At 40.2% G+C, this 27,484-nt stretch overlaps 1 protein-coding gene across 2 annotated transcripts; it reads right to left on the reverse strand.

Moving 5' to 3' along the window:
• Positions 1–400: 400 nt before the first annotated feature.
• LOC117384908 (5'-AMP-activated protein kinase subunit gamma-2-like) lies at positions 401–27,355 on the reverse strand. 2 transcript variants are annotated; one of them, XM_033982079.2, is made up of 16 exons: positions 27,141–27,355; positions 23,207–23,269; positions 20,347–20,611; positions 9,923–10,137; positions 6,214–6,265; positions 5,627–5,733; positions 5,247–5,328; positions 4,565–4,623; positions 4,442–4,487; positions 4,310–4,364; positions 3,979–4,105; positions 3,698–3,863; positions 3,591–3,628; positions 3,119–3,265; positions 2,954–3,047; positions 401–2,030 (listed from the first exon to the last, which is right to left on the reverse strand). In XM_033982079.2, the coding sequence occupies exons 1-16, from the start codon at positions 27,222–27,224 to the stop codon at positions 1,999–2,001; spliced, it is 1,632 nt and encodes a 543-aa protein (XP_033837970.1). In that variant the 5' UTR covers positions 27,225–27,355; the 3' UTR covers positions 401–1,998. The 2 variants fall into 2 exon arrangements, with proteins under 2 accessions (XP_033837970.1, XP_055084687.1); XM_055228712.1 differs by lacking the exons at positions 9,923–10,137; positions 20,347–20,611; positions 23,207–23,269; positions 27,141–27,355 and adding an exon at positions 6,704–6,779.
• Between the last annotated feature and the right edge of the window lie 129 nt (positions 27,356–27,484).

A 27,484-nucleotide genomic window follows, 5' to 3' on the forward strand; every position in this document is an offset into this window, starting at 1 on the left:
ATGACTAGTTTATGTGCAGTGTATCAAGACGAGAAACTAAATCAGCTTGTGACTTCAGCGTATTGTAAATTTTGTGAAATGTGATTCCTACACGAAATGTTGTCATTCCTTTGGCGTATGCGAGCTAGGGGCCAAGTTTAAGTAAGTTATAGCAGCTGAAATCAGAAGCCGTCTTTTCCCAGCAGTCTCCAGCGCACCACACCTACCTCAGATTTAAGATATCCTCAGGGCAGCACGCCACGAAGACAGCGCTCCAGGGTTTTCAGTGGTGTTGAATAGAATTATAGAGGCATTAGACGATTCCTTTTCACACGGGATAAGGGGGAAAAGAAAAAAAAGGAAAGAAGAGGAGAGTTGACTTGACTGTAAAAAAAGAGAACGCAGCGAAAAGACGAAAACCTTGTACATTCAGTGTCTGTTTATTTTCCGCTGCCACAAAAATCATAAGTCAAACAAAACATTCATACGGCTGAAGTGTCTTTTCTCATGCTTGCGTTACAGTACGTCATTTGAAGGTTTCTTTGAATTACTTTTATACAGTGTATTTACAAAAGGATAAACATTAAAGCTGCGATCTTTAAACATTCATAAAAATAAAGCTTTCTGCAACATTTTAACCCCAAAACAATCCTATTTACAATCCGAGGAAGAGATGAGCTTTGTGATATGACACGCGTTTCCATTTCTGTTACATTAGAATCATTTATATAAAGTTTCATCCATAGTGTCCATTTTCACTGGTCAAAGACGATACCAGCCAAGAATATTAATTTGCATAAATAAAGGTAACATTCCACCATCTAATATCTGCATTATGCACATTCATTTGTTCCAAAATAAAGCAAAATCATTACACCAATTTGACAAAAGATAAATATCAATACTGTTTATGTGAAATGGGGGCAGCTAAGGCACAAATAAAAACGGGGGCGTCAGCTCCGTAGAGCCACATTCATCAAACTGGGGTCCAGGGACCTCCAAATACATAGATCTAGACAGTGATGCCAATAGGAATGAACGTTCCCAGCAACCAGCCTGCAGTTCAGTCTAGTTTTACAAATTTAAACGCATTCATTTGTTTAGGTTGAGTTTGTTTTACCTTTAATTCCGAGTCCCTGGCCTTATAAAAGTTTGAAACAGAGAGTCATGCGGCAGGTGAAGTGTGATTTGCATCTGTATCATTGACAACAAATGAACAAAAATCAGCAGCAGCAGAAGAAAAACCAACTACACAACTCTCTCCGTAGCCCTCATTATATTATAATTATACCCGTCTTGACTCGCCCTGCCTTCCCCGGGCAGGTGAGTGTATGCATATCTATGGTCTTGTTTATTCCAAGTACAGTATTTGGTACGGCCCAAATCAAACCGCGCCTCGTGAGCTGGCATTTGTCTGTGCAAGATAAAGATAGCAGCACTAGAGGTGTATAATATTTTAAAATTATATAAACCAAAGACAAGGGGTCACCAGACTTTTATAGATGCTACTGATGTTCTGTCCTAGACACAAAAAATCTAGTCTAATCCAAAAAAACAAAAGAGAAAGTACAGAGTTGCAATAAACATTTAAAAAAATATAAAAGATGGCTACTTGACGAAGGGGATTCTATATTCTTATCCCGTTCTGAACAGCATTTTTCTCATCTCATGTATCATTTTCCAAGAACACCTGAACCTCATCTGTACAACACAGTATTATTTTGGTATAAAAAAGGTGGACCGTGCCAAAACGAGCCCCCTCACAGCACGCAGAGCCCTCGTGTGATCCAGTGTGGCCTATGTACAGTATATATACAGTATACTGTCTGCACGCGCATCAGTGTCCAAACTGCAAGACTGTCTTCAGTGCAGGAACCCCCTCCTCACTAACTCTTTGGTTTCCCAGCCTCTATAGTGCATCTCAGTGTTGCAGGCACCTCCGGGATGTCCGATCTGACTCTGCTCAGCCTCTAGTTCCCAAATACAACCTTCGATCAGCAGTACTCCCACCACGCCAGCTCATTCCGTTACAGTCTCCTCCTTACGTGCATCTGCAAAAAATAAAAAACCTCATGTAAGCTACAATCAAATACAAAACAAACTCTGAATTTACATTTCTTCTTCTTATGATCTTGTCTGGATGCCGTCTCAAAGTGAGGTACAAGAAAAAAAGCATCGTTTTTGATGCACTAAAAACATCACAACTGGATTTGTGACTCGACCGAGAAGCGATTAGCCTCACAAAACATGCATATAGTACAAACCATAATCAAGCAACGTCAATGCTTCATTAATATGACACTCCCAATGCACAATTTTACTGGGATTCTCAAAATAATGCAAGCAGCTGTTTAGTTACAAACTCAAAACGCATTCAAACTGCTGTAAAAGTGTTAATGCTGAAAATCACGTTTAGGTTTCCCTGTGCGGCTGATAAACCACTGACAAAGTGGACGTGCCGCTGATAATAATTCATTTTCGTTCGTTCACATTGTCTAGATCACCATTCTTTTAGTAAGTGAGCAGCTTTATGAACTCTGAATGAATAAAGTAAGGTTCATATAAACATCCAGATAACATTCACTTTGTTGAAGTGTACGTTTGATAACTTTGTCTTAATGCTTATGTTGTGACCTGGATAACCACATTTATCTAGATGTTTTTACTGTCAATTACAACAGTTTACATCCAGAATTCTTTTTAGGGATGATCCTTGAGTGAAAACAAACACTCGGAAAAGTCCTGTTTCGAAATATAATAATCCATATCTTTGAGCCTGCTGTCATCCCTAATTTGACGTCCTGTAGATCTCGACAGTACACCCCCCGCGGCAGGGCAAACCTGCAGGCAGACAGCATGCGCTCTCACAGCCGGAGGCCATGTGTCCTACCTGGGCCGGGGCTATGGGGCGGGGTGGGGGGGGAGCTCAGTGTCCAGGATGGAGGGGGGAGAGGTCAGTGCTGAGCGTCTATACCTGCCGGGCTGAGCACCAGGGCCTGGAGGATGTCTGACAGGGAGATGATGCCCTCGATGTTGGAGTGTTCATCCACCACCACCAGCCGATGCACCTGTCACATACAAAAGACAGTTGAGCTTGTTGCTTATTCTTAGTGTTTAATAAATCATGATCCATGCTCACTTCAGCTTTGACGATTCTGTCCACAATGGTGTCCAGTGTCTCCATCCTATGGCACTTGACGACTCCTTCGAAGTACTGGGAGCGGTGTTTCAAAGCCTGGGTAACTGTGATGTCCAGGTTGTTGTAGGTTTTCTCAGCAGCCAAATTCTGAACAGACATTCATCTGTTAATGAAGATCTAGAAAAATGTCTGTGCGTTTCAAATTCACTGGCTTTGGGAGGTTTGTGGACAGAGAGACAGCATTTGATTATTACATCCGAGTGTCTGTTTTACCTCCCAATGCTTCAAGCACTAAAACTGAATACAAGCCTGTTTTATGCCTCAACACATAAGTCATTTCGAAGACACTAGTGTCCTTTCATTTGCCACAAAGATAATCATTTTAAATGTTACATTCCTGTATCATTGAAACCTTAGTGACAACAGCAGCTTCATTTTACAATAAAACAATATACTTCAAAATTAAACTTACAATGACGTCAAACTTGGAGTAAATGTCCACGACTTTGCCTATAAAGAAATGAGATTTTAGAAGAGTCATAGCTCAGCAGAAGAGACTATGGTTTGTTTGGGACGTACCCGCCTCATCGACCACAGGCAGCGCAGACACCCTCCTCTCCACAAAGATGTTGAGTGCTTTGATGATGGGAGTGTCTGGGTGGATGAAGGCAATCTCACGATACGTGCCTATGCCCAAATCTCCCAGAGACTGCTTCATAAAGGCTGGCTTTGGCATTTCACGCATCTGAAACACACAGAAGAAATGTATCATTTCATTTCATTAGAATCAAGTTTTTCTAAATTTCTAGTCCCTGGCCACCAGAGGGCAGCAGTTGTGCATAAAAATGCGGTCAACTTACAAAAAGCTGAAGAAACTTGAGGATCCGTTTGTGTGTGAGAATATAAAGTGCATTCCCAGTGACTGGGTCGATGACAGGCAGACGGTGGATTTTGTTTTTGATGAGTGTGTACACTGCTTCAAAAAGGCTGCACCAACAGAAGAAAACCATTACATGCCATAGTTCATAGAAGTGTCCACGTCAGTGGACCATATTTATGGAATTTTGAATGAGTCATTTCAAATTAATGTAAGATTCTCTGTAGAATACAAAGTAAAAAAATATATGTTTGAATAACTTTTTAATAGCTCACTGAAAGGCTAAATATTTAGATTAGCCATGTTAAACATGCCTTGCTTCAGGAGATATGTTGACCAATGGTTTGAATGTTGCTTGAAGGTAAACCTCTGTGTACAAAGAACATATTGAACAGAATTATATTATATTACAAATGGATGTTTACTGCAGTTAATGTGATGCTAACCTCTCCACGTCTCAAGCTTATGTTCCTCCAATTCATATATTTGAACCTGAGACAAAAATACATGTATTATTATTTTTTCAATGAAGTTAACAAGCGACAAACACAGAGCAAACATTTACCTACCAAAGGAGACTTATAGTACCGGTGTAGTATAATGATGAAGTCTGTGATTGTCAGCATTCCTGAGAACAATCAACACCCAAAGATCAGACAAAAGGTCACCTTTTGAACAGGCCTTGCACAGTTGTGTGTAGTGGAGCCAGAGTGTTTGAGCTGGGGTGTGGCACAGGCTCCACTTCATTCACTGCCCCCTGCTTTATCCTCACACAGCTCCACATCTATAATTCATCAGTGACTCCACAAAGCAAATCAAGCAGCGTTTACAATGTCAACTCACAGTTTGGGCTTTGACATGTTCCGCTTAACTCAAAGGAGTCCGCAGAGGTAAAAAACTCAGGTCTTCAGTACCTCAGTCATTACTGGGCTTAATGGCTTATGACAACTATAATGAGTTCTGCTCAATATAGCACTGGGCTCCACCAAGCATGACCACAAGCAATAAAAATGTACAGTTTCTCCCTGTGGTAAATTTGAAGTAATGAAAACAAAACAAGGACATTTTCTTCCTACGATCACAGACTGAAAAACATACTCCATGTTGTTTATCACAAGGGTCTAAATGTGGTAAACTACAGCAAAGCAAAATGTGATGAATCTCCAGAATATCTTATCCACACCATAAAGTAAGCTTAGTGACAAAAAATGTAATAATTCACAAATGACTGAGGGTAATCGCTGCTCTTACCAACAAAACTTTGCTTTTCCGTGTCCCATAGTGGAGCGGCACGTACCCCATTTGCCACTAGAGCAAAGAATGCTTTTTTAACCTGTAAAGAAACAACTGTTTTAGTTTCTACAAAGATCTCTTCACACAAGAGAAATAAATGTCTTGCCTCAGATGCCCACTTAGAATTTTACACACAGGCTAAAAATTCACACATCAAAGCCTTGTAGCAGGTTATTGTTTAACAGTTTTAAGACATCTGCATACAGCCCACTGCGACGCTCAAATACTCTAACCTCCTTATGAAACATTAACTTTACATCAGTGCGTTCTCACACAAATGTACGGGTGCCACAGACATATGAAAAGCAAACAGAAACTGAAAACAGATGATTACTAACTTGGAGAGCCGTATCAAAGACGACCAGCTTGGAACTTGTGGGAACGATGTCGTAGCACTTATGGGATTTCATAAAGCGCATGTAAATATCACTTTCTGGTTCAGCAGCTGGAAAACAAACCAAAGAGAAATCTCACAGGAAAGCCATAATGAGAGCTGAAAAACAACCCCACCAAACACCCATTAGCTCTGAATGTGTAGTGCTGCAGCACTGGGAGCAAAGCTCTGCACAAGCACAGGTGGTCTGCAATCTGCACTGAAGAAACACTTTAAGCTCAACTCATTACATAAAACATACACGTCATTATGTTGATACAGTTGGTGTCATATGTTTTGGGCCCAGTATCCAGTAGGTTTTACAGTTAGTTCAGTTATTAAACATTTAGAGATAAAAAGTGTTTGTGACTCTATAAAACATTAGTACAGACTGAGGGGCGTCAGATTTGAAGTGAACACTGGTTAAGATGAGCAGATAAGACAGAACCCGAGCCCCACAAAACCAACAGGGCCACACAGAGAAGCACAATGACTTTAAACTCTCTGATGACATCATGGAATCACGTTTATGTTGCGCCCAAAGACACTTACCATCATCATCGAGTTCAAGTTTCTCCAGCATGCCTTCGAACAAACCGTATACCTGCGGACAGAAGGAGGTCTGTGGTTAGGACAGTGCGGGACACAGGTCTGTACCGCACGAGCAGGAGCACGACAAAGTTTACTGCAAACTGTTAGAGAAGCAGGAGGACGACGCGACTTTCCCCACGACCAGACAAGTGCGCACCGCTGCGCACCGCCTCTGAGCCTCTGGACTTTACACCGCAAACAAACCCTGGACTAGTCTCCTTAATTTACAAAAAGCAACAAAAACCCCGAGGAGAGGTGGCGCAACATTAGCGTTATTATTATTAGACTGCACACCCCTTAAAGGGAGAGAGTGGAACAGTCCTGATCCAAACGCTGCAGCGGGGGGACGCACCGCGAGCGCACAGCTCCTGAACCGGCCTCTCGATTAATCCTGACACAATCAAACACACAGCGCATTGTTGGAGCAATAATCCCACTAAAAAACACTCACTACAGCGCGACAAGTTCACGTGGAGTCTGGAGAAAAAGCAGGAAGTCAGACGCTCCGGAGACACACCCCTCCAAACACAACACACTGGACACTCTCCTCTCCATATTAGGAAATCCCCACGTTGCTTAGCAGCAAGAAGCTGGGGATGCCTTATCAGATCATTACAGTCAAATGTACAACAACCAAGACATGTAACTGAGGCTGAGATAAAGAGCCTCCCACAGGCAAACAATCAGACAAATGAGTTATATTTACACCTCTAAATAAACGCTGGGTCATGTTCAGATGAATGTTTGCATACACTGTAATTTGCCTGTTGCTTTACCATTTCCCTTCCTCCCTCGCAGCAGTATGGAGAAGCGTATGCCTCTGTTTTCGAGAGCTCAACAGTCCCTGGTGTCGCCCTGTGATGGTGACACAGCAGTTCTCAGGCCAAAATGCAGCCGGCGCGCTCATAAATCTGTTCTGCTGCATCACAGCGGGACCACAGCTCTGAAAGCTCGTGCCAACACATCCAATAAACAAAGTGCTTTTATTTAAATACAGTGGGAGGATTATTCAGAGCGAAGTCCTGACGGCAGAGGCCATTTTTCACCAGCCACAATCTTGTCCTTGGTGTTAATATCAGCAGCGTAGTATGTTAGTGATGAAATATTGATCTGGCCTCGCTGGCCTCAGTCCACCATCACTCAGAGCTGACACACCGAGACAGCTCTACAGATAATTACTCGCTGAAAATCCAGAGCGATGGTTGGGGCTATAGGGATGTGGGTAACTAAAAATGAGGCTACACTAGAGTAAGGAAATAACAATGCACATATTTTTTGTCAATGAGCTTCAGTTTCAATTCAATCCGACAGTTTAAGACTAGAACAATTGGTGAATTTCAGATTATAGATGATGATGTCGTACTCTCAGATGGGGGGCGACAGACAGTTTGCCCTGAAATACCGAAAAAGTCAAACACAGAAATGTTGAATCTGATCATTTGTTAATTAACTAGACCCAAGAACTCACTGTATTAGAAGAAGAACCAGCGTTTTTTTCATTTTACCTGCAAAAATCTGTGTTAAATATGACTGGATTATTGGTTATTCTCAGATATTTAGGGGCAAGAGCCAATTTTCTTTAATAATTTCATTGTATTTTACCATGAAATATCCAAAAGGCACCTGATTTAACTAACATCGGCCTATAGAATGCTGTGATGTCATCTGAAACCCGGCAATATTTTTGAAAGCGCTATAGAAATTAAATAAAACAAAGTTAATATTAAACAGTACATATCCCCACAGGCTGCTTCTTACTGCTGCGCTATCGGAGGAGCTGAAGTCTTTTTTGAACAGCAGGTGAACAGACGCAGTGCACCATCGGATCAAAGACGCTGCCCCATTTTAAGAATTCACAGACTGCTGCAATTCTTCACCTCAAGGTCATCGCAGTCAATGCCTCACTCATCCTAAAGCTGCAAACTCCACAAATCAACTCACGCATGCACCACGTGGAATCTTTAAGTAGGGCTAGAAAATGAGTTTTGTAAAATTATCTACAAAATATGAATATGAATTGAATTAGCTACTTTAAATTAAGCTAAATTAGAGTATTGAGTATGGCTTCAGACCTGGTTTAGTCTCTTACAGCTCTAGCTTAGTCTTCAGGTAAAATTTTGTCCCGCAGATGTGCTGAGAGTGGAAGTGATGCTGCCTTAGTTACTTTAATAATTGTGAAATTTGTCAATTACGATTAGTCACTTGTATTATAATATTAAACCAGACCTATTCTGCAAAATCGACTTTCCAGAGCGTTCTCATTTACCCTCTCGAAGTTGTTTTTAGACTGATTCGTGTATCTTAGTTATACATAGTCATTTTGGTACAAATCTTTTTAATTCGGGCTAAACCAGGGCTAAACCAGGGCTAAACCAGGGCTAAACTAGGGCTAAACTAGGGCTAAACCAGGTGTAAACAAGGACTAAACAAGGACTAAACCAGAGCTAAACTAGGGCTAAAACAGGGCTAAACTAGGGCTAAACCAGGTGTAAACAAGGACTAAACCAGAGCTAAACTAGGGCTAAACTAGGGCTAAACCAGGTGTAAACAAGGACTAAACAAGGACTAAACCAGGGCTAAACTAGGGCTAAACCAGGGCTAAACTAGGGCTAAACCAGGTGTAAACAAGGACTAAACCAGGGCTAAACTAGGGCTAAACCAGGTGTAAACAAGGACTAAACAAGGACTAAACCAGGTCTATACCATGACTAAACTGGGTCTAAACCGGGTCTAAACCGGGTCTAAACCGGGTTTTTAATCCTACTTCAGGATTGTCCAAACTTTTTTCACCGAGGGCCACATAGTGAAACAAATTTGAAGCAGAGGTTGATACAGAGAGTCAAACGGTGCATTTCACACAGGTTTGACAGAGACACTGTACCTTTAATAAGACTTGGAAGATTATTTTTAGGTCTGTGTCACGATGCAAAGTGATGTTATTCAGGTTATAAAAGTAGAATCTCTTCAATTTGTAGTAAAAAAATCACTTCCTGATCAATTGGGCCAGTTTAGAAGGACAAAATTTGATCCGAGGGCCGCATCTAGCCCCCGGGCCGTAGTTTGGACAGCCCCGCTCTACTTGCTCGTGTGATCTGCAGCTGTCCGTAGGAGACAGCTCCACGCCGCCTTGTTGTGATGACGTTTAAGGCGACGTCAGCAGCTCTCATTGGGCACCACAGTTTTCTAACACGTAAGACATTGGACTCTTTTGTTTTATTAAGTCGTTTTAGATGAATACTGCGGTTTAAAATGTCCAGATTGTAACATAATGATGCACGGGAGTCGTAGATTATAACTATATGACAGATACAAACACGATAGGTCTGATTTAATACTATAACACTGAGCAGAGTTTAGTTCAAGGTCAAGGTTACAACTTATGCCTGTTGCTGGATTTCAGATCTGATATTACAGCTTCCCATAGGCCAATAATATGATATATACAGGGGGTAACTAAAAAAAATATTGATAAAATTGCAGATTTTTGTAGTAATCCAAGAAGTAAATGGGTTTAGACACTAATCGAAATGATCAGATTCAGCATTTGTGAATTTACCTTTTGGATATTTCATGATTAAGTCCAATGTAATCAATAGGAAAACCTGGCTCTTGCATCACATCACATTCTAGAAATCGGAAAAGCACCCATCATTTTGAGAGCAGGACCCACTTGTTGTGAGGTAGAGTACGATGAAGGAATCGGTGGTTTGGAGGAGGAGAGGCTGAGGCGTTGGCCCGTGTCAGGGGGGTTGGAGAGGGAGCGAAGGCGCGTGGGGGGCTCCAGTCTCTCCGGGCTTGGTCCACTGCTCTGCTGGGTCCCCGGGGTGAAGATGGGCTGGCTGGACGCTTGCGTAGGTGTGGCAGGGGGCGTGGGGATACCAGAAGCTGCAAAAGAGAAATATTTTAACATATCAGAGTGTACAACAAAAGAAAATTACCAGAAAATGTTGAAAATTGCATTCACGAAGTAGAGAATTGAGTTTAAAACGGCTCTGCTTGGGCAAAGGTCTCCACTAAAGTACATCTCTGACAGGTTAGTGCCACATGAACCATCACACACTCTGAGGACTTCAGGGACCGGTACCCAGAGTGAGGACTAAACCGGGTCTAAACCGAGTCTAAACCGGGTCTAAACCGGGTCTAAACCGGGTCTAAACCAGGACTAAACATGGAGAATCAGCGTTTCAGTTTTCTCCAGTTAAAACCTGTCTCACTTCCTGAAGATGTGAGACAGGCCTCGACTTTGACAATATTTAAATCCAGACTCAAACGGTTCTGTTTAGCTGCATGTGACTGAAAGGTTTTTATTCTGCACTCTGCTCTTTTAATGTTCATTTTATGATGATTATTTATGTTTTGATTTGTTGTATTGTGATTTTAATGTCTTTGTTATTCTGTAAAGCACTTTGGATTACTTTGTGTAAAAACTTGCCTCGTCTAATTCCTCATATCTGAGCAGCTGAAATGTACAAATCCATACAGTGTTTCTTAGCCTGAGGTACTAGAGGAAAACATATCCAATTTTCCAGATCCTTGACCTGGCAACAAAAAACTATTCTGAAAATGTCATGAAATGTATATTGTATTACACATCGTATTGGGGTTGTTGAAATCTTAGAAGACATCAAGGTGTCAGTGTATTGTCCTCGGTGCAGATGGCATTAATCATGTGCCATGGTGTATTAGAGTGGGAATGTGTCATGGGTCCTGACAGGCGTTACAGATGACAGAGCCCTGGCCTCAGCGCTGCTGCTGCTGACAGAAGAGATGTCCCCACACTGTGGAGCAATGCAGCAAAGGACAATGCAAATATGAACCACCCACACACAGAGTTTACACGGTTCAATAAGTCAAATCAAAAGTCAAATCTAAAGTCATTTAATTATAATACAAGTGTTTGTGATACATCTACCTACCATCTTTCACTTAAGCTACAAATATGAGCTTTTATTGTTGCTATCAGTCAGAATCAATCAGTTCAATGTATAATAAATGGAACGATCATTTTTGGGGTCAGTATTTATTGTGTGTTCATTTTCATTGCACTACTGAGACATTTTTTGGTATTTTTTGACAATAAGACGAGATTTGGGCCGTAGAGAATTGAAATAACTTAATAACTTCTATGACTAAGAACTTAAGTGTTTGGTTCTGCGGTTTATTTATTGCAGCTCATGTTTGTTTTTTTTAACAACACTGTAGATTTGCTCTTGGGTTATTGTTTCAGTGACATAAATGATGACACATTTTGAAGTGCGGTATATTGCTTTACTACCAATCAATTGAATTATAGTATTATTTAACAATTGCGCAATGTGTTGAAATGGATATAATCAAACATCTATAATCAGGTAGAACTTCAGATATTGATTTGTTTTTCTATTTAATTGGCACCAACATCCCTAAAACATAAAATAATCCACCAGTTTGGACTGTGCAAGTGTGTAATATGTGATGTAGTAGTGAAATGTAGAAATGGAGGGTTAATATGTTTTATAAAAAGAAACTCATGATTTTGTAATGTGTGATATTGTGTGATATTGTGTGATATTGTGTGTGTGTGTGTGCGTGTGTGTGGGCCATAAAGCAGACAGTGTGGATTATTCTTATATAGCATTTAATCTGGTGTGGAATATGTCTTTTTTTTAATGAGTTTAATGTGTCTGTACATTGTCCCTTCAAAAATAGACACACACTAAACAAAGAACAGGCTGTGAAAGATCTGACACTCCTGCGAGAATGATACGTGTGAAACAACTGGTTTTATTTCCTGCAGTATAAGATGCCTTTGTAAAATGTAAACAGTTGGATCTGTATGGAGGATGTGAGAGGTTTAAGAGCCTTTTAACACGCCTCTGGTCTGTGGTTTCTTTAAACTTAGTGTGGGCTGCTCAGTGGGGGTGATCTGGGTCAGGAGTGGGTGTGAGAGCTCCCCTTACATCGACACGGGTGACCTTAAGCAATGTCACAAGCCGGCCAGCTGCAACCAAATCAAAAAATTTAAATAGAAAACACAAGTCATTTCCCTCCGATCGCACCTTGTAAAAGTCACTTGTATTTACATAAGTGCCGGTGTCGGGATGCAGCCCGGGTGCGCTCTCACATGACAGCTCTTCACGGCTGGCGTCACGACCATACACACGGCGACATGTGACACTGGCTCCGCCCCCCTCGGACATATTTCTATGGCCAGACATGGACAGGCTGCTGTGATGCGGCGCAAATGTTTCACGTTACGCGCCGCACATCATGGGACTTCCAGTTGACTCGTGTCAGATGCGAGAAAGTGTGAGAAACTGTCACCGGATGAGAAAAGTGACAATGCAGCTGATTGTGTAGTGCTTAGTGTGAGCTTTGCTGTAACCTGAACGTCCAGTGTGTTTTATAATATGTATGTAGTATCTAGAAAATGTCTTGTGTATAGTGTCGTCGTGATACCAAAATTTCAAACTTGCTTTTGATATTAAGGAATAACCCTGATACTCAATTCCGATATCACAATGTTCATAAAAAAAACTGTGATTTTCAGCATAAAAAAACAGCACTAATGTGGCTTTATATCTGTGTAATCCCTCAGTGTCCAGTAGGTTCATAGTTGTCCATGGACGTAAACTCGTCTATGCGTCTTATATTTGTTCTGATACAGCTCTAGATCATTCCAAATATATTCAGGAAAGTTTCATTTCTGTCTTGTGAATGTAACTTCTTTAATATTGTCACCAGCTCAAATGATTCAATACTAGTTTTTTATCAATTAGTACCTTTTTTACGATACTTGTGACAACCCTAATTGTGTAAATTTTCACTCAGTTTTTATGAATCTAACTGATCTGACACTGTGACATACTTAAACGTGATCATTTGGTTTTAGAAAAGTAATAAAAGTAAAGTACAACCTAATAATCAGCAGTATTTGATTCTATTCTCTCTCACTAAGGAGTGTAGCAGTATAAATTACGCTAAAAACAATAGCTCCAAGAAGTGAAATGCCACGGACTTTGATTTTGCACCTGACATTAAAGCCGGGTTGCACCATACAGGGCTTTAGTGACGGCCGCTCTCCACTGCACAGATCAGTCTGAATCCGTTATCGAAGAGGGCGGTTGCCAGAGTGTGTTGGGGGACATATTTCTTGCTGGGCAGCTCCTGACATTTAGCTGGCACAGAGCCGCCCTCTTTGGCATGCCTTGCTTTCTGTGTGTTCTTATTTTAGCTGCGCTGCTGTGGCACATTCCACCGCAGCAGATAAGAGAAGGAGTGAGCCCTCTGCACTGTGAGGGTACGAGGAGACGGCCTGACACCACCCAGGAAACAGGAAGCACGGTCCTGCAGGAGAGGGGACCGGGACGATTACAGTTGTTTTTTTTTCTTTTTTAAAATTTATTTAACCTTTACTTAACCAGGAAAGTCTATGACAGTGTTTTAGACCATAACATAAAGCCTGGAAGGTTTAACTGACAGTGTTAAATTTTCTTTAGTGTTTTTGTCTGTCAAAGTCTATTTTTATTTATCTTATTTTAATCCATGCTTTTATATTATAGCATAGAGTTTGTATTATTATTGTTCGTCTCATGGGCTGTAGCAACAAAGCAAGTTCCTAGTTTATGAATTTTGTGACCTGACGACGACTGATTCTGGTTTTATTTGTAATATTGATCTAGAGCACATGTGTCAAACCCAAGGCCCGCGTGCCAAATGTGGCCCTCCATGTCATTTTATGTGGCCCTCGACAGGGTAAATTAAAAGGTGTGATTGTCTTAAAATGTCGTTTTATCAGGAGACACGCAGTTACACAGCCATATTTTTACATCTTTGCAAACGCATATGCAATATTTGTAACTTGAATAAGTAATAAATAGAGAAACAGTTAATTAACAAATTTTAAAATTAGCTACACTTATTTTACTTTTGGTCCTTTGACGGCAGCCATTTTGCTGATGTGGCCTTTGGTGAAAAATGTGTTTGACATCCCGGATCTAGAGGGACAACATTGTTATATTGACTTTACTGTATGTAATCTAAAATACAATGAGTTCAAGTACTACTAAAAGAACTTACAGAAGTGAATTCAAAAAGACGATATAACTGTTCGATGATGATTTATGTTTTCATTTGTTTGTATTGTTATTTTAATGTCTTTCTTATTCTGTAAATCACTTTGTAAAGCATCATTTGTATTCAGTTCAGTTCAATTCAAATAAACTTGCCTCACTTTGCCCGTATGATATGATGGAGTTGTATAAACTTTGCACTCGGCTGCTGGTTTCAAGAAGTGCACTGTCATAATTATTATTGTTCTAATAATGGACGAGTGTGTGATGTGCAGTGACTGTAATAAAACATGATTTAGCTGAACTATATGGGCTTTGTGTACCTGCAGCTGTATCTAACGCATAAAGCAAAAAAATAAACAGTCAAATATTTAGTCTTGTATTGAAGTTAAGTAAAAACCGAGCGTGGAAACAAGTGTTGACGTTGCCAGATAAATTTATGACCGGAGCTGATTTAATAACGGCAGCACTGAGCCGCTCTCCGCTGCCCTCATTACATCGGATGAGAGAGCGACGGTCCATGGTTCTGGCTGTGCATTTAGTCATGAGGGGCTTGACGTCAGAGCGACACAGAGGTGACTGCGAGCTCGGCGGACGCACTGCTACTATCTCCATCCGTGGCCAATATGTAACGTGATAAATCTCAACGGGGCTATGTTTGTGTACGGGTTCTGGTTAAAACTGGTGTAACTACCGTGGAGTAACACAGCGGAGGTGACGAGACACAGGGTCACTCACCTCAATTAGAGACGAGTTTGTAAAATTCAACATGTTTCTATGGGCTGCTGGCGAATATATAGTGATTACATAAGTTCAAAATGCTCGTTTAGAAGATTTGACAAACTAGATTGAGTACATCTGTTGATAAAAAAGGAAAGAAATGTGTAATGTTACTTTAATAAATATGTTTTTGCATGTGAGCCTGGAAACTACGGATCAAAGGATTTATGATGTGGTCAACATGTCACCACGCTGTTCACTACTTTAAGATGAGCTCTTGGTTTGTCCTGCACAGCTCAAGCTCATGTCTTTAACTTACACACATTAAAGTCAATGTTAGCATCAACGTCAACACGCAAATATATATCTAAATGTAAAGAACACCAACCATGACTGCAGCGGGGTTAAAAAACAGCTAAGATTTTTGTACTGATGGAAGTAGAGCAAGTACGTTTCTTGGAGATTAACTTTGAGTGTCTTGAAGGTGCAATAGTGCTATATAAAAGTATGACCATTAAATATCTGACTCGCAGACACTGGGGGACAAGGTGGGTTAAGTGAGGGTGTCGTGAGTCTGCACTCCTTGGTCCGCACCCGCACTAGCTGTTACGACAGAGGGTTAAGTAACGACAGCGTTCATTTGTGGGAGGTGGAATCACTCAACCGGTGATATTTATGTCGAGAGCGGGATTCGAACCGACAACCTTTGGATCAGTGAACACGCTACCAACTGAGCTACTCTTAGTACACATTTAGTACGACGATTTGGTCAAAAACTTGGAAAAATTTTGTAAAAAACAGGGCTAGTCTCAATGTACAGTGTTCCCTTGTGTAGACCCTCGCTTCAGCACTTTTGAACTTTGCAAACATGTGTGAAATAAGAGACCAGCCACACGCAAACAGTAACTATACAGGCACCTAAGGCCAAAGCAAAAGCCAATCAGTGCCTCCATAGCCGAGATAAACCCACTTTACCAACACATGCAACTTTAGCAACACTCCGGGACACATTACCAGCGAGACATGACGACTCCGACTGCTGCCTCCCTCCTATCCCATCTGGCTCCTTGCGTTTCTTGCTCCTCCTCAGGCTGCCAAACCTTTTCATGGGGCACAGCGGGTTGTCGGTTCAGCAGACAATATAACCATGACCTTACGAATAAAACGTGCAAAGTGTAACCTAAAAAGTTACTTCATGCTGACAAAAATACAGTTTATAAATAATAATGTTGCTTTAAAAATAAAAAAAAAATACTATCTGCGTAAGCTCCAAATTGATCAAGTATTGTCCAAACACTTCCAGTTATGCAAAAAGAACAAGAGAAATGGAAAGTCCGGAAAATTATTAAGAAGTTTGCAGAAGGGAATTATCCTTTAGGAAGAAATATCCTTTGGGAAGAACACAGTGTAAACAAAGTATAGTAACGTTTATAGAGAATATAATGGCATCAAGTTGTTGAGTTTCTTCCTGTTGACAGAAGAGATGCAAATGAGAAACAAATCGGGCTTTGGTTCTTCCCTTTGCGGAGCTGCTACTGTAAATTGTCAGGTGCAGCCGAGGGTGGTGTTTCTTTAATATAGCAAGCCTGTCAGCAGCCTGTAAAAGGAGGCCAGTCACGGAGGAACGCGTCCCGATTGGTTAAAGCTTCGTTTCAGCCACACCCCCTTTGCCCTGCCTTCCTTCTTTTCACTCCAAGCAGCAGATTCAGCACAGCCACATCTGTCCCACTCTGTCTCCAGGCGGTGAAATGTATAGGCTAAAGTGCACCGCAGCATGTGGCGCTGTGGTCGGTACAAATCCTAAAACTCGACTGGACGTTCTGCTGCTGGTATCTACTTCCGCCGTTTTAAGTGGGTTGACATTTGAGAAGGACAGTCCCGTGTAGGATCAGCTGATCAGAAAAACTTCCACTTGCATCATGACCCATGAACAGATGAAAGTCACCAGAGCTCCGGCTTTAGCCTGTGCCGTGAATGAACGACTTATGTAATGGAGAAGTTCAGTGGGTCAGAGGAAGTAAGCCAACATAAATAATCATTAAGTAAATATGGTAAAGGCATGTAAAAGGTACTAGTACAAGCGTTACGTTTACTATTAAAGTACTTGGCACAGCGAGGGAAAGCAGATTCATTCAGACTAGTCGTGGCTGGCTGCATGGAAAATTTAACCTTGACTAGCATACAAACACTGCCATTATGGACTAACTGACTGTATAGATTTAGTTCAAAACTGAGCTGGGGGCAGGTCAGAGTTCTGTGGGGAAATCCGCTGTTGCAGACGTGTTGACCTGGTTTATGGTTAATATGTTTAATATGTCTGTCATTACTGGGCCTAAGCACATGACAGGCCCTGGCTAAACCATATTTTCTGTTGCCATAAATAATAAACAAAAGTGAAATCATTGTTTTTTTGTTCCACAGTCGTCTCAGAAAGGCGTGATTGTTGACAGATGAAACAATGCTAAAGTATGAGGCTAATATTACAGGTTTGTGGGTCGACTAGAACTAGAACTACAACAAAAACGTGAAAACAACCAATAAAACAACTATATATTTAGGGATCTTTTTAGCGAACAGGGAATAACTGGCAGTATCCGTGTAGCCTTTGGTTTGTAGTCGTCAATGTAATTATGTGATAGTAAATATATTTGTTGTAGACATTCGGAAAGTGCAAAGATTTAAGAAGAGTACACACAAAAGTTGCTGCAGGCTCATAAACAGACCATCCTCTAGCTCGTGCGTTTCAAGATTCGCTATGAAGTCTTATCACTACTAAATAAAACCAAATGTGGCCGTCTCTCACTCATCTACGGCCCTTCTCACTATAAAAACCTCTGCGTCCTTTTACGGATGCGCTCTATGAATTTGGAAATCAAAACTGCCCAGTTCCTTTTATTTACAGTCAACACGCAGCCTCCCAGAGTAGCAACAGAGAGCGAGGAGTGGGAGCCTGCACTTCCAGATAAGGCTAGGAAAGCAGCCTGACATGTCCAGGCCAATGGGGAAACCTGCGTGAAGCGGCAGCGAGCGGAGGCATTCTGATCATACTTGTTACACGTGTTTACACAAAAAGAAGATTAAACTAAATGTTATTAGAATTATAGTAAACATAAAATATTCTTTGTATATATATGGCAGCTACATTTGTACTGCTGTTTAATGCAGTCTGTGGAGGATACTGAAGTTCAGAAGCTGTACACGCAACTGTGACTGTAGCACCCCCTAGTGGTAGAAGAACTGCACATGCAAAAACTGTATCTGTTTATAGTCGAGCATGGACTTAAAACAAAACATAACTACTTTATATTTGATCTTTTGTGCATATTTTTCATTCATTTTGATTTATACAGGGAGAGCCCAATGAGACACTAGATTTTTTTTTCATGAGGGCAAAGTTAAAATACAGAAAAACAAAAACAAAACAAATAACTACATAGATGTGTTTGAAACAGGAGCAGGCCTGATTATAAATGTTTATCAGCAGATTATTAAAGTGCATCAGTGGCACCAGCGTATCATGTCCTTGAGATGTGTTCCATTTTTGGGAAGCAAAAAACATTCCCTTTTCAGTTTTAGTGCGGCCAGTGTTTAGACGCAGACAGTCATGAGATCTTGTATTAAAAGTTCCCTTATCAAAGTTCAATAAACAAATGAGATATTTACACAGTCTATCAAGTGTTCCCTTATGAATACATTTATAGAGTTTTATAGAGTGTTGTTCTTCTGACAGAGCGATGGCCAAACTACTTTTTCATAGTGAACAGTGATGGGTTTAAAGTCATCACCTGTTATGAAACGACGCAAACAAATCTTGCTGCAGTTTGAAAATCGCCTGATCAGCAGAGGGAGCACTTGTACACAAAACAGTATAATCTGCATAATAAACGTGTGATGCTTTCTCTTAAATTGCAAAAAATAGCATATATATAGTAAAAAGAATCAGGCCAAAACTTGAGCCTTGGGGCACTCCTTTGGTTAAAGTAAAAAAAATAAATAAATAAGTCCATCGTCTACTTCTGTCTGGATTCTGTTTGAAAGATAATTGTGGAACCAGTTACATATAGCACTGACAAATCAAATATGCTTCAGGCGCTTCAAGAGGATTTTATGCACTTCTTGAGTTAAAGCTCAAGTTAAATCAACAAACAGCTGCACAATCTTGTTTTTCATCAAGGGCGGCTTTGGTGTTTGCAGTGACAGTACTATGTCCTTTTCTGAAAACCTGATTGATAAGATTCAAAATGGAGCTTTTATTTAAATAAACGGTGACTTGATTTGCAACTAACTTTGCATATCTGTATTTAATGCTTTTGTCTTTGTTGATTGTCGTAAGGCGCCCCTGAGTGTCTAGAATGGCATCTAATAAATGAAAATTAGAATAATAATAACAATATTATTATGTCTAGTCAGAGAATGGAGAGAGCGCAAACAGCTCCTACAAACATAAGAAAAATTAGCTTTAAATCACCGTCTCAGCTTAAGGATATTTTGTTGGAGTTTTTACATTAATAGTAAACTCTTCCACCGGCTGCAGCCAACTCTGGAAACAACTACGAAGAGAGGAAACGAGTTTGAGCCAAAAGTGGATGAGTCATCTCTAATGCAGCTTTGAGTCGGGCTGCTCCACGTTAGACAAGCAGGCTGTTGTGTAATAACTTACAACGAAATAAGTTCGAACACGAGACCGAGCTAAAGGAGAGTACTGCCTGCTGGGGAAGTTTACACTGAAGCGAAACGTTGTCCTCTATTTTACTTTACTATATGGACACAATTCATGTCTTTTTGAGGTTTTAAAGAGACAGAATGGCAAACCTGCTCTCACCAGGTTCTATACCAATTATTTTTCTTGTTTAATTAAAGTGGAAAACATATTTATTGTAGGATTCTAGATCAGATTGACAGCAAACTTTTCAAGCAGAGGACAATCATTACATTAGATGGAGAGATTCTTTGCTTTTTTTTTTTAAAGATTACGCTTAAATGTTCTGTACAACACTGTAAAACTATTGGTAGATAAATTTTCACGTTGCAAACTTCTTTCTTACAGTGCAAAATATACGCATCCTCACTCGTCAAATCAAAGCTCAAATTCTTTTGTGTGGTTTTGGCTCACAAACAGGAAACCCACGTGAACGTTTGATAAGACCTGCTGACATTGTCTTCTGCTTTTCTTTCTGTTCTGATCCAGTTTTGTTCGATCAAATCACTTAGTTTTTACGGTGAGAGTTATGGTAATCCACCCTTCAAATTGGCGCCGCGCAACATTTTGCCACCGCTCCCTGACATTTTGAAAATGTCACTTGTTTTTGACCCTTGCACTTACCCTTCTTATTCCTAAAGATCTTGATGCTCGCTGAAGGTGATGCGCCGCCGGATGAACGGAAGATACCACTGAAGCTGAGGCGGCGGGGGGATTTGGGTGACGCCGTGTTGTTCGAGGGGAAGGGGAAAATGCTTCTCGGTGTGAGGGAGCCCGACTTCGGCTGTGCGGGAGCGGACTGGGGGCTGGGGACGAGAGCGGAGGCGTTACCCGGGGAACCGACCGCCGGCGACTTGACGGGGCTCGCCGATCGGATGAGACGCTCTCCCTGGAAAGACATGACAGTGTTACACGTGTGTGGTTTTCTATACAGTGGTTTTCAGCAGGTTTGTGCGAGAGGGTCAGAGACGATGGAGTAGACGTGTGAAATATTTAGACTATAATAAATGACTTTATAGCTCGAGGTGGGCAGTTTATCAAAATAATTACCAATATTGTGACAGTATTTTGCAAAAACCTATTTCTCTGATACGTTATACTTAAACCGCAACATTACATTACATTTTATTGTATTTTTATTTATTTATTTTTATTTTATGTATTTGTTTTTTTATTTTATTTTTATTTATTTCTATTTTATTTATGTATTTATTTTTAAATGTTATTTTATTTTAATGTATTTATTTATATTTTATTTTATTTATTTATTTATTTATTTTTTATTTATTTATACAGGGAGAGCACAATGAGAGCAATCAGACGCCTTTTCATGAGCTCCCTGTTCAAATATAGAAAAAATAAAGTACATTTCAAACTTTAAAACAGGCGTGAGTGAGAATTTACTGTTGGATTTACATATTTCCATTTGAATATTATTATCGTGATGCTCACATAAAAGAGACAGAGGTTCTTTTTTGTCCATTTCTCCCACCCCTTTATTATGCAGTGTGCCACTTCTCCTTCGTGCCTCATAAACGTGTTTACTTACACATAAAGGACCTGGTTTCAAAGCAGTAGTACAAAGTACAGCAAAGGTCTAGGACAGATAAGATAAACCGTGTACTATTATTGAAATACTTCTCCTCATCTGACTCGCTGTGTTGCAAGGCCAATATCATGTAAACAAACTGAGAACTCCTCATCTATTTGCTCTACATTTACCAAAACAAAACAGCAGACGCCAGCCAATCTAGTTGGAGACAGACGCAGCCTCCGCCCACCACACGTCTTTAACTGTTTATGTCCCAGAAAACACATTTGGTTTGGAAATAAAATCACTGTAATCAGAAAAACAGGACGAAAAACACCGTGACAAGATGAACAGTTCTCTCGTATTTGTTTGTGGCAAAAGAACTGACATAGTTATTAGACTTTTAGACCAAGATGGAAGCTTAGTAGTAGTAGCAGCAGGAGCGGTAGTAGTAGTAGTAGTAGTAGTAGAGGTAGCAGCAGTAGCAGCAGCAGTAATACTAGTAGTAGTAGTTGCAAAAGTGGTAGTAGCAGAAGCATTAGTAGTTACAGCAGAAGAAGCAGTAGTAGCAGTTGAAGTAGTTGCAGTAATAGCAGTAGCAGCAGTGGTAGTACTAGTAGTAGCAGAAGCATCAATAGTAGTAGTACTAGTAGCAGTAGTTGCAGTAGTAGTAGTTGCAGTAACAGTAGTTGCAGTAGTAGTAGCAGCAGCAATAGTAGCAATAGCAGTAGCTGCAGTAGTTGTAGTAACAGAAGCAGCAGAAGTAGCAGTAGTTGCAGTAGCAGTAACAGTAGTTGCAGTAGTAGCAGCAATAGCAGTTGTTTGCAGTAGTAGTAGTAGCAGAAGCAGCAGCAGAAGTAGCAGTAGTTGTAGTAGCAGCAGCAGTTGCAGCAGTAGTAGTAGCAATAGCAGTAGTTGTAGTATTAGTAGTAGTTGCAGTAGTAGTAGCAACAGTAGGAGTAGCAGAAGTAGCAGTCGTTGCAGTAGTAGCAATAGCAGCAGCAGCAGCAGAAGTAGCAGTAATTGCAATAGCAGTAGCAGCAGTAGTTGCAGTAGCAGCAGTAGTTGCAATAGTAGTAGTAGCAGAAGCAGCAGCAGAAGTAGCAGTAGTCGCTGTTAGCAGCAGTAGTTGCAGTAGTAGAAGCAGTAGAAGCTATAGCAGTAAATATTAACCTTCCTCCAGCCTGTGCTCGAGGTGTGTGTGTTTGCTCCTTATGATCCAAGTCCTAAACATTCAGATCAAGACTGAATCTGGTCTTGTCTTTGCCAATAACTGTATCAAGATAATCTCATAATGTATCTGTATTGAAATGTGTATTTTTAAAGTGTGTTCACTGCTCAGGGACTACACATGTAAAGTAGAAGTAGCTAAATCTGGTACAAATCATGTTTTCTTTTGTAAGATTAATGCATTTGCACATGGTCCTTGACTAAATACAAGAAACAAAAGAATAAGTTTAGCCTCTTTGCTCTTGCGTCGCTTTGAATATTTGCCAAATCTCTCATTCTTTACACGTATGTTTAAACCAAGCCGCTCTGAATCCTCGGGCTGGTGAGGCTCGCCCACACCCTTCCCTGTTTGCCAAAGCTTTATGTCATTGTGCAACAGCAAATGAGAGGTTTAACTCGGCAGGTATTTATCCACGGGTATTTGGATTCTGCAATACAGCCTAGACATAACAGAAATCTCACTGTAATTTTGGAAGATTGCATTTTAGAATTAGAGTGTCGCTATAAAGTGCAGTGTGGTTGTCAAAAGGGATAAAAAAAACATCTATCTATCTACATTTTGTTTCTCTGGCCAAGCGCAGAGGGAGGTCTGGAGCGCTGAGCCAATGAGAGTTGGCAGGTGACGTTGAATAAACTAATATTTGGACAGTTCGTCTCCAAAAAAACAAACACGTCAAAGAGAAAAGACTAATTACGTTGCAGTTTTCTTTTTGTTTTTTTTACCTGAGTGGCACTTTTAGAGGAGCTGCTCGTTTCCGTTTGCGTGAATCCAAACGCACCAATTTCCTGCAAGAAAACAATGGGGAAAGGCGTTAAAGATGAATGAGACTGGCAAACTGACAAGTCCTACCAAGTCTTACCAAGAAAACCCGATTAACCCGATGCTAAACAGTTTCGAGGTAAGACCAAATCTAAACCAGGATCAGTGAATGCGAGTTTACTTTAGATGGACCGTCACAAGAGTTGCCCAGTTAAACAAAAATATGCACAAGAGGAAGTGAATTTGAACCAACAGAAGTTTGAATCAATAATTTTTACGACTCATTACAGATGCAAACTGAGTATTAAGGCGTTTCGTTCTGCTGTTTATTCATTGCAGCTCACGTTTTTTAACAATATTGTAGATTTAGACTAGTTTTTGTGGTTTAAATCTGCTCTTGTGGCATAAATTAGTTTCAATATTATCGTTTAGCGTTCAGCGATATATATAAAAAGTTCGGCAAACACTGTCCTACATCATGGGCTTTTTACCAACTGAAAACAATGAAATCTGAAATAGATATAAAAAAATAAACTTTGATAAAACACGTTGAAACTGCCATGCGTGTAGAGTCACAACCACGGGCTGTATTTATAAATGGACATAGCTAACCTGCTAGCGTCGCGTTTCAAATAGAAAGTGATCATAGACGCGCTTACGGCTTCATCGACTCTGGCTCCAATTCACTTTCTATTGAAAAACTGTGTCCTCTCTCTGTAACTGCTGCTGTCAAACTCGTCATTTTGGTCGTAAATGTTCGTATTAACCCGCTCTACATGATCCTGGGGTTTTTATTTTTCATTAATGTGTCTGTAAATCAAGATATGAACATTAATAACAGACAAATCAGGCGCCTTATTTCCCCGAGGTCGCTACCGTTGCCGTTAGTAACAGATTGACAGCGTTGCTAAGCGCCCGTTCTCTGCTAAACTAGCGGTGCAGCCGGGAAAGGGCGTTGCCGGGAAGGGGCGTTACCTTCAACGCCGACGCTCCAGATTGGAATTCCGACTGCGAGTATCACAGCAACCAAAGAGCCAAACATGGAACTCGGCTCTAAATTGGCCGCTATAACTGCTAGCATCGATCAAATTCTCTTAGTCCACTTCTTTATACAGTCTATGGTTATAACTATCATTTCTGTAGTCGACAAATCATTATTTCTATTGAACTTGAGACTTGTTAAATACAATATCAACCAAATAAAGATTGAAACGTACTGACTTAAGCCTTCTACGATAGAGACTATTTACGAATAAATTGATAAAAATATCAAATCATTCATACATTTTTGGACATTCTGATTGAATTATGGAGTTGTTTTTGTTGTAAAAGGTCTTATGACATGTGTGTTACAGTTTATCAGCTCAGATAACAATTAAGATTATCAAAATATGAATTGTTTTTTTATAGTCAGCTAGTCACAGGATAGAAATGATTAATCTAACTATGTGCTGGCGCGATACAAAAATGTCAAACTTGATTTCGATTAGACTAAATACTCAATATATGAAATACTTAATATACTCTATATATATATATGATTCTAATACTACCATGATAATAAAAAAGCACTTTATTTAGATATTATAATGCGATTTTCCACATTAAATGGTAGTACTTTCTTGTATATTACTATGTGTTATATCTGTGTAATCCCTCAGTCGAACAGGTAGGTTCCTAGTTCTTCTGATAAAGCTCAAGATTATTCTAAAACCATCCAGAAAAAGTTCATTTCTCTCCTGTGAATGTGACTTTTTTTGGTACCAGTACTTCCTCAAATGTGTCTAGTTTCGATGATTTTGAGTTTTAGTATCGATTTATAGTAAAAACCAAAAGTAAAATCTGTCAAACTGGACAAAAGCTGTAGTCCAGTTGACAGATTTAACTTTTCGCTTTTACTATGGATCAAATCGGGTCGACTGAGGGATTCCGCAGCCAGTATCGATTCGCATTTGATTTCTGACAACTCTTGTACCTGCTCCACATTTTGCAAACCTCTAACTGTTAATCCATCGGTCGTGTAGATGAGTCAAACGAACACGGCGTCAAATGGGCGAAAGTGAAGTGATTAATACACTGGACAGATTAGCATACACCCAGGAAGCAGATAAACATGTTCCACCAGCAGCGCAGATGGCCTTGTAACAACACGGCTCTTCCCCAGACCAAAAACTGGCTCTGACATTCCTCTCTGGGCGCTCCATGCCACACGGGCCGCGGATACTTCATTATACATGCAAGTAGGTGAGCGTCACGTGTAGGTTTTCCGGGGAAAGGGACACCGTATTTTACACAAAGGTACCTGAAGGCATCATAGAAATCCAAGACGACGCTTCCCCAAGAGGCTAATGATATTAACTGGCACGGGCCCAGGTGAGGGTAGAAAAGAAGAGAAAAGTGGAGCAGGCAGCTGATGTGGTACTAACATGCACATCCCATTGTAAAATAGTACTAATTAACAGACAAATTGACTTGTTTGAGCCTATAAGGAAGTGTAGGATTAGTTTATTATTAGCCAACTTGTATATTTGAGGTTAAAACGAGAGTGCACGGACATGGGAGTCAAAATATGTTGGTAATACAGTCGCAATTTTTGGTAATAATCTGATAATAAACTTTTATACACACACCTGAACCTGTTTTTAATGTTTGTTTTAATGTTAATGTACATGGACTTGTTTGTTTTTTTCTGTTTGTATTGTATTTTAAACATGAAAAAGAGAAGCCCAAGTGCTCTCAGTGGATTTTCCTGTAAAAATAAAGATAAATAAATAAAAAAATACAATAAAAAAATAATAAATACATAATCAATAAATACATAAATAAATGAATGAATAAATAAATACATAAATAAACATTGTGATTTTTGGATGATCAAAATCTTGCTTGGAAAATAGTTTTATGAAACAACAACATGCAAATCAGAATAATAAAACACCTTAATTGTGCATTATATAACTTTTCTGCTCGTCTCCATGGAGCTCTTGTTATTGTTATGCTTGTGTTTAATGCCATATTCTGTAGAACATTCCATCTGGCATTGAAAAAAAAAAAAGTGCATTCTGTAAGCAAGGTCACCTCTCCACAGATCTGACCAGTGAGTGAGTGAGTTGGAGTTTTGGGAGAGACTGATCCGCTTAATTCTCACTTCTCTCTTATGAAGATGCTCTTTACTAGTTCAGCACTTCTCTGCATACAGTAGTTTTTGCGCAAGATCCTTATAATTTTGTGTGCTTTAGTTAGAGGCCACACAACGCCCATTTTTAGTCAGTTAATTGTTCTACAGGGCTTGTCTTTAGTGGACCGAATGCTTTGTTGCAGGTCTTAGCTCACACCCAGCAGTTGCAAGCCGCTCTAAATCACATTATTTACATTTTTTTGGACATAACTGTTACATCCTTTTGCTTGTATCCAGTCTTTATTTCACATTCACATAACTTCCTGTAATGCAAGTCTTAAAAAAATGGAGTTAGAGCATGCATTACAGTGGATTTACATGAACATTTGGCTTAAGAATGCAACAGGACATACTCAAAACTGTTATGGTGTAAATACATTTCTTTAATCTTGCACCAAATCCAACTTGAGCTGCCCCCCTTTACGCATAAACAGCAACTAAATCAGTTAAATGTGGGTGGTCAGTTAGCTTTAGCATCATAATAATCATTTAGTTTAACTGTTAGCTGCAGATAAACGTTATATCGTGCAGAAATAGTGCAGAAATGATGACTTTTCAGTTATAGGACACTACTTCCATGACTTAGCACAAGAGGAGGCAACTGTCAGGCAAAAATTAGCAAGTGTTCTCCTGGTTTAAACGAATAAAATCGAAATAATTTCAGTGGATCAGGTATGTTTACATAAAAAATCAAATCAGTTGATACTTCACCGACTCACTGGCATGTTAATCCGCAGACTTCTTTTCCTTTTGGGCATTTTCTTTGAGCTGTCTTTGCTCGTTTCCATCACCGTGCTTCCCATTTTGGCTTTTACACGTAAATAATGCAAATAAATAATAAAAAAGATGCTAAGTACGGGTTTCAAATCATCAACAACAACTACTACTACCTCCGCCTTCACTGGACTTGCCTCTCACTGGTCTGAACGACAACGAGGAGCCGATTCACCCGGAAGTGGGCTCGAGCGCGTGGAGGGGGGGGCGGGGCGGGGCGACGGGCAGGAGGCTCGAACGCGAGGGGGGCGGGGCGACGGGCAGGGGCAAGGCACGCGGAACAAATAAC

This window comes from Periophthalmus magnuspinnatus, chromosome 17 (assembly GCF_009829125.3).
Source record: "Periophthalmus magnuspinnatus isolate fPerMag1 chromosome 17, fPerMag1.2.pri, whole genome shotgun sequence".
Taxonomy (NCBI): Eukaryota; Metazoa; Chordata; class Actinopteri; order Gobiiformes; family Gobiidae; genus Periophthalmus; species Periophthalmus magnuspinnatus.